Source organism: Rhizophagus irregularis, chromosome 26 (assembly GCF_026210795.1).
Source record: "Rhizophagus irregularis chromosome 26, complete sequence".
NCBI classification, from domain to species: domain Eukaryota; kingdom Fungi; phylum Glomeromycota; class Glomeromycetes; order Glomerales; family Glomeraceae; genus Rhizophagus; species Rhizophagus irregularis.
The window spans coordinates 2,276,018-2,283,408 of NC_089454.1; the positions used below are offsets into that span (position 1 = coordinate 2,276,018).

The following is a 7,391-nucleotide window of genomic DNA, read 5'->3' on the forward strand; positions in this document are numbered from 1 at the left end:
TTTGCTATCAAAACAATTAGTTTAAAATACTTGAGATTTTTTAAAATTAACAAAAATGTATATCCTTTAAAAAGAAAATAAAATCTGATAAGCACATTCAAGCTCTCCTTCGCAATTTTTATATTCTTTAACATATTTATCAATAATCATCATACGTGTACCCGTTATTCTGCGGACGCGGTCAAATTTGCCTTCGAGTTCTTTGCATCCTTTTTTAAAATAACAAATACCATCATGTGAGCCCTGAGTACATATAAATAGATGGGTTCAGTAAAGCCATACCATATCGAGGAAGAACATGCTTTTCAAAATATTCTTCAGCTTCTTTCTTGCTCAAATCTCCAACAATATATGGGTTGCATGTGGAATATGCAAATCTAGGCAATAAACGTGGATTAGAAAACCATAAACATTCACATTGCTATCAAATATGATTATAAGAAGGACTTACTATCTACGATCCAATTAAAAAAGAATGGATCAGAAGAGGTAAGCACTATATGAAAACGCCCCTTTTCTTTTGTATTTGCGACCATCCAGTTCAGAATTGATCTGAGAAGAACTTCTCACTCTTCTGAACCCTCAAGTTGGCTAAACATGTTTGCTTCATCAATGACCCAAATGGGTGGAGGTATATTGTACTCCAACGGGACTTCTTCTTGTGCAAGTAACTTTTTAAGTAAACCGTATATTTTTTGAAAATTGGTTCGAATTGTGGCCTGTTCAATTCTGATCGTTCGGAATTTTGATCGGGTTTTGAGCTGATAATTATTGGCTGATGAAATTGTGTGTCCTGATCATTAACCCGAACTTTCCGAACAACAAAAATATGGTATCAATTTGATCGCTTTTTTTTAACGTGTCTGGTGCTTAGTAAAGTTTTAATATGCCCTCAAAAAGCTTACTATACCTTTATGGTATTGCTTATTTGCCATTTTTAAAAAAAGAAAAATATTTTATTATACGAAAAATAAGGTGATCAGGGTTAACCGTTCAATAAGCCGATCAAAGTAATTTTGATCACATATTAGGATTGGTTGATGGATTTTCGATCAAAAAAACAGAACGATCATAATTGAACAAGCCTATTGAATCATATATCCTTCTTTGGTGTGTCAAATTGTCCTTCACGACAGTTGATACAAAGAGGGTTGAAATCGCCTTTACTCGTTATCTCATGGATCAATGCGGTTTTCCCAGTGCTAGGAGGACCTAGAACGACATGAAGTTCCGGATCAGCACTAAATGCATTTTTAAACTTAGCAAGTTCTCGTTTCCGATTGAAAAAGATCTTTTCACGAGTAACTTGTGTTATATAACGAACAACACGACCAGTTCTAAGTGTATTTGAAGTACAGCTACAGGCGTTTGGTTAAACTGAAACTATTGGAAATCAAATTTTACGGAAAAATTAGCAAGACAATCGACAGATTTCTCACATACTCTGAGTTGTAAAAATGGTACGCACCTTGGTAATGTATGTCTTAAACTACTCAAAAGCAAATTATTATCATGATGACTAATTATAATCATTATTAGACCATATAAACTTTGATAAGGTTTTCGCAAATTATTTATCAATTATCACATAGAAAGTGGAATGAATTACGCGTTTTGTTTGTTTAATTCCCTTTTATGATGACAAAACTTTCAAGGTGCCTTAAGAAAAATTTAAAAGGTAATACTAGAAACACTTTGAAAGAATGGTAATAAACAAAAAAAAGTGTTGTTGTTTTGAAAAATAACAAAGAAAAAGAATACGAACTATTGGAAATGTGGCTTATTTCTGTTGAGGAAGAGAAAAAGATCGGAAAGATTAATTATGTCTTAACTATGACATACTATGACTTATCCAATTACGTCACAGTTACGTCTAATAAGTCTGCATTGTTATAACTCATAAGAATTTATCTAATATCATTGTTTTAAAAAAGTGGTGGAGCTATGTTTTTATTATCATTCCTTAATCGATTTTTGGGACAAGTTACTAAAATGGAGAGATTAAACAGTAAAATTAAACGTTCTTTTTTATAAATTAGAGGTAGAGGTTGGAACCGATTCGATTAAGATGGTTAGTCGGTTAAGGTACCTGTTAATCGATTGATTTAAACAACTAATTTAACCGATTAAATTAACCCATTATCGGTTCCAACCTCTAATTAAAAGAAATAGAAGAAAGAATTCATTTATTAATGTAAATTATAGCGTTTTATTTTAGTAGTTAACATAAATAATATTTTTTATTGTCAAATTTTTAAAAATAAATACGTGTCGAAATTGTTGTACAAAATAAATACTACCAAGTGTAAGGACTTTATTAATAATAATTTTTTTTTTTGCTCAGATTTGACTCTTCTAAAACGCTCTTATAACTAGATTTATTAATTTGTATCATCTATTTACTTTTATAGTATCTCAAAATAATATTCATCATAAATCATGTTCGTGAACACGTAAAATATTCTAATGTTAGAAGTAGAACATTTTCGATTCATCAAGGTCTTATAAATAAATTGACATCATGATGTGTAAACGATATCGTAAAAAAATTACATAATTAACCATTTCTTTATTAAATTTTCTAATATATTTAATATATTTCAATTTCATAATTTCGGATTAGTCCATTACTAATTCAATACGCCACTAAAAATAATTATCATATAACAAATAGTAAGCAAGAATAAATATTTTTATTAGCATATAATTATGATCTTAAGTTACCTTATTATTTGTATCACTTCCATCTCCATGACAAGAAACTTCTTAGGATCCATTCCCTAATATTAAAATTGTATAACTGTAAAGTTGTTTGTTAGTTCTGATGTGTAAAAGCCCAATGATGATATTATCATTCATCAAATGTCCAGAGTCATCAAAAGAATCAGAATCGTTTGGATATAACGTCGAATAATCCAATCATCATCAATATTTATATCACGACACAGAATCACTAAATATTAAAACTCAATATTATTAATATATATGGTATACTCTTATATTTTATTCAATTCAATATTACCTTGTTACTGCTTTGATATTGATGTATATTTCCATAATTCGTATCATGAGAATGTAAATTATATACCGTAGAGATCCAGGACTCCCCGCATTTACACTTGTACTATTGGCTCCAATAACGGTCCAAACATCATTTTCAAATCTATTTCCTGACTATTACAAATAACCTTTATAAATTTTATAAATAAACTACAATATTAATTTTTTTTTTTACTAATACAAAGAAAAAAATAAAGAATTATATTTAAATACCATATATTACTAGTTTTGTGAGCCCAAATCATATTTGATTCCTTTAGTAGACAAATATGACACATGTACAAGAAGAGCAAATTTTGATCCATATAAAATCTGCTTTTTCTGTGATACATTCTTTTTTTTTTAAAAAAAAAATGAAAGAATTACAATTAATGTAAAAGTTTATCGTTATTTAGTAAAATTATTAAGTAACTTACGAAATAAATCTTCTTTCATTTCTTCAGCAGTTAAGCGCCAGTTGAAATAACGAACATTGCTATTTATATAATGAATTTATTTAATATTTTAATATTTATATTAATTTACTGCAACTTTAAATCATACCTAATTAAACCATTAATTGAAAGCACGTCCAATATACAGTAACACTTTGAATGCTATATAATCCAACCCATTCACCATCTATATAGATATCTAATCTTTTTTTTAGGATCAGAAAGTGTATAGATACCATTTATTTAAAGAAAGTCAATCTCCGAGCTCTACAATTCCAGCATTAGAATCCCAAGTCGCCTGTAGATCGGGGATGTAATGCAGATTTGCTTCCTGTTAACCAGAGTCCGAGCGTACGGATTAAATTTCGATACATAATTGCATATGAATTATCAATTAGCAAATTGCTTAAATTAAATTTCTGGCCCTCTCCAAAAAAAAAAAAAAAAAATGTAAATAGCTTTACCTTTATGAAAACAGTAACCCACGTAGAATCATGTTTATGAATTTTCAATCGTAATGTTATTGTTGTCGTTCGCTGCGGGTAAATCAGAATGCTCAAAGACTCTTTGATCTTTGTTCTCCCATGGAAATAAGATCTGAAATAAGTTCAACCCACTCTCTAACGACATGTTTCGATATTTTCTGAAAAAGAATCAATAATTGTTATTGAATAAAATGCAAAGTGGTCAAAATTCAAATTTTTGCATATGAACAACCTTACCTATGAAAAAAATATCATAAACATGAATACAATTCTGTGAATTTAACTTTATATATATATCATAATAATCCGAATCATTACACAAGTGTGTATGTTGAAGATCTTAGTCTAAATCCGTAAATGATTTCTATTATAGGCAAAATTACGCAATCTATAATATATTACCGTTAACCTTTTATAGATGAATTCGCAGTAACGCCATTTCACTATTTAAAAAAAGTTATGTTTTTAATAATTGTAAATATTAATAATGAAAATGTTAAAAAAAAAAGATAACTAAAAAATCATTAATTATCTAGAAAATTAGAAAATTACTGCAAGTGAAATATCTAAACTATTGAATTTTTGATCGTCTCAAGGCAAGATAAAGTTGAGAAATTGTAGGGTAAATTAGTAAATTTTGATCGATTAACATAATGCTGGGCCAATATCATAATGCGGGCAAATTTACCATCTTGATCACATACTGTATCGCACGCAGTACGCTAATCTAGCTATAATTGGATTATTGACAAACAAATTCCTTATTTTAAATAAAAAAAGATGTGCGCATTGGCTGTACAGTTGATTGAATGTTACAATGGTTACAATGAGCATAAATAAGTTTAATAAAACGAAATTTCGTTTTTTTTTTTCGACGTACATTTTATTGCATCAATAAGAAATATTTTAATTGTTCCTTAAAAATTTTACTATATTTGTAAAAATAACAAAGTAAAAAAATTTTATTATGATCATAGGAGAATAGATTCCATAAACCAATTGAATCATGATGCTATTATGTTTACATATTTATTATAATTGTATCTTGTTATAGTAAAAGTTCATTTCATTAGAATATATGAAAATAGATGTAAGCCAATCTGCTATGCAAAAATCGCTAGCGAATTATAATGAAAATTTGAAACTTTAATCTTTTGCGCCAACCTGTAATTCCGATTATTAAATGTGATACATGACACTAATACAAGTTTCACATAATGAAAAATGATTTCGGAATTTTTGATTGAGGGGAAGAACTAACTACAAGGAATATTAGAAAATAAAGGGGAACTGAAATATTTTACGTATCTTGTGACATCTTGCATTATATATTCCAGGAAAAACTGTGGAAGGGCCACTTCACAATACAATAATTATGTCGATTATAATCGATGGGAATTATTTATGCATAGAATCGTTTGATTATCATAAATATGTAATTTTATCCGAAAAACAATAAGATTGATAGTACATTCATAACTTAATTATCATATGAATGATTGATCGTAATGCATAAGACAAAGAAATAAATATGTGATAAAATTAAAACGCAAACAATTAATATATTTTTATAATATATTTATATACCGCCCAAACAATGGGGTTGATAACATAAAACAATATAAAAAAGTGTAAATGTGTCACTCGTTCCACAATTTAATTAATTTGGAAAGTAATGGAATAGCGCGTCTCCTTCAAATTGATATTCAAAAAAACATGTATATTCGGTTATTATATTACTGAATATCACTTAACTTGATTTAGTTTATTTTTTATTTCGTGTAAATCACTTTAATACATTATTATAATATAATAGGAGTAATTTGGTACCGAATTCTATATTCCCCGATAAAAAAAAAAATAGAAAACTAAAATAGTCTCTTTGATAACTTCATATATGTACGCCAAAAATAAAAATTCGTTTAAAATCCTGAAACAAGTTTCATTCAATAAAAGCCAACGTATCGACTAAATTCGCCAACTTTCTTGTTACGGAAAAGTTAGAATATGGTGAGAACCTTAATTCAATAAATATTTTAAATTTTAAATTAAAAAAAAAAAATGATTTAATTGTACATAAAAATACTAGATTGCATCATCAAAAATTATCACATAAAAGTCTCTTTTAGTCACCGATCACGATCATCGCCGGTTTTATCAATTCACATTTTTTTACATTATAAATATAATCGGTTATTCCGAAACTTATTTAAAAAATGTATAAATATCCCTTCCATTTATTTGAACATTCGTATTTCTTTTGAGGAAAAGTCATCATAAAAGCCATCCTATAAGTATAATATCCTATAATATCCTATAATCTCTCTCTCTCTCTCTCTCTCTCTCTCTCTCTCTCTTTCTCTATCTATCTCTCTAAAAAATGGACAACAACGAAATTCCACTCATCAACGTACCTTATCCCCCAGAATTGTCGGTGGAAGAAATTTTAAGCCGTAGGTCTGATGAGAGACTTAGATCAAGAGCTCCGAATCAATATTTTATTTATAGAATGGCTTATATAAAACAACTCAGGAAAATTATTGGTGACAATATCTCCATGATTAGGATATCGCCTTATATAAGTTCCTCTTGGTCAAAAGAGCCTCCCGAAGTAAAAGAAGCTTATAAAAGACTTTCTGGCCAGGCAGAAAATCGGTTGAAGGAAATAAGGAAAAGTAGTAGTCTAGTAATAATTCACGAAAGCCTTTCCTCCCCACCACCACCACCTAGTCCACCTACCAATAATAATATAATTTACGGACCGACATTCTTTTACCCCTATTTCGATTATTATTATTACTATGATTATTACAATGATTGTTATTACCTTTATTAGTATTTTTTTTTATCCGTTTTAATGATCAATCCTTTTTACCTGAACTGGCGTTCTTATATCCTTATTTCGACTATGAACACTATTGTCGCTTATACCTTTTACTTTTATTTTACGTTTTTTTTGATTTGGTATAGTTTATGAGTTGGAACTTACATTCATTTCAACTTTTCCCATTACTATTAGTATTTTTATTACTATCTTCCTTTTATCCGTTTTAATAATTAAAACCTTTTCGTCCATTCAATTTAGTTGATGACCTGACATTCTTTTATTCTTATCGCGATCGTAACATTTTTTCCACTTGATATGATGATATGATAAGGCCTTCTTTTATTGTTTTATTATTTTTTGATCTCCTTATATATATATATACTACGCAAATAATTTTTCTTTAAATTTTTTTTTTAAAAAAAAATATGTATTTATTGTATATTATACAACATACAATTATTTAAATTTACAGTGTCGGTATGGATTTAGGAAAGAAACGTTTCTTTTAAATAAGGGATTTTTAATGTACTTTAAATCAAAAATAAAGATATAATTTATGTCTATTAAGCACACTTATTTATTGTT

The 7,391-nt window shown here is 28.2% G+C and overlaps 3 protein-coding genes across 3 annotated transcripts; 1 reads left to right on the forward strand and 2 right to left on the reverse strand.

The window, feature by feature from the left end:
* Positions 1 to 1,093: 1,093 nt before the first annotated feature.
* On the reverse strand, positions 1,094 to 1,533 carry OCT59_017689 (uncharacterized protein; the record flags this gene model as incomplete). Its single annotated transcript, XM_066137650.1, has 2 exons — positions 1,094 to 1,358; positions 1,469 to 1,533. The coding sequence occupies 2 exons, from the start codon at positions 1,531 to 1,533 to the stop codon at positions 1,094 to 1,096; spliced, it is 330 nt and encodes a 109-aa protein (XP_066004205.1).
* A 1,404-nt stretch (positions 1,534 to 2,937) lies between these two features.
* On the reverse strand, positions 2,938 to 3,733 carry OCT59_017690 (uncharacterized protein; the record flags this gene model as incomplete). Its single annotated transcript, XM_066137651.1, has 6 exons — positions 2,938 to 2,953; positions 3,023 to 3,174; positions 3,335 to 3,393; positions 3,477 to 3,535; positions 3,604 to 3,656; positions 3,731 to 3,733. 6 exons carry the CDS (start codon positions 3,731 to 3,733, stop codon positions 2,938 to 2,940), a joined length of 342 nt encoding a protein of 113 aa, XP_066004206.1.
* Positions 3,734 to 6,131: 2,398 nt separating this feature from the next.
* OCT59_017691 (uncharacterized protein) lies at positions 6,132 to 7,391 on the forward strand. Its single transcript, XM_066137652.1, has one exon. It carries the CDS (start codon positions 6,360 to 6,362, stop codon positions 6,813 to 6,815), a length of 456 nt encoding a protein of 151 aa, XP_066004207.1. The 5' UTR covers positions 6,132 to 6,359; the 3' UTR covers positions 6,816 to 7,391.

Coding starts and splice junctions, on each gene's coding strand:
- OCT59_017691 (XM_066137652.1), top strand. CDS start 6,360: ATGGACAACAACGAAATTCCACTCATCAACGTACCTTATCCCCCAGAA.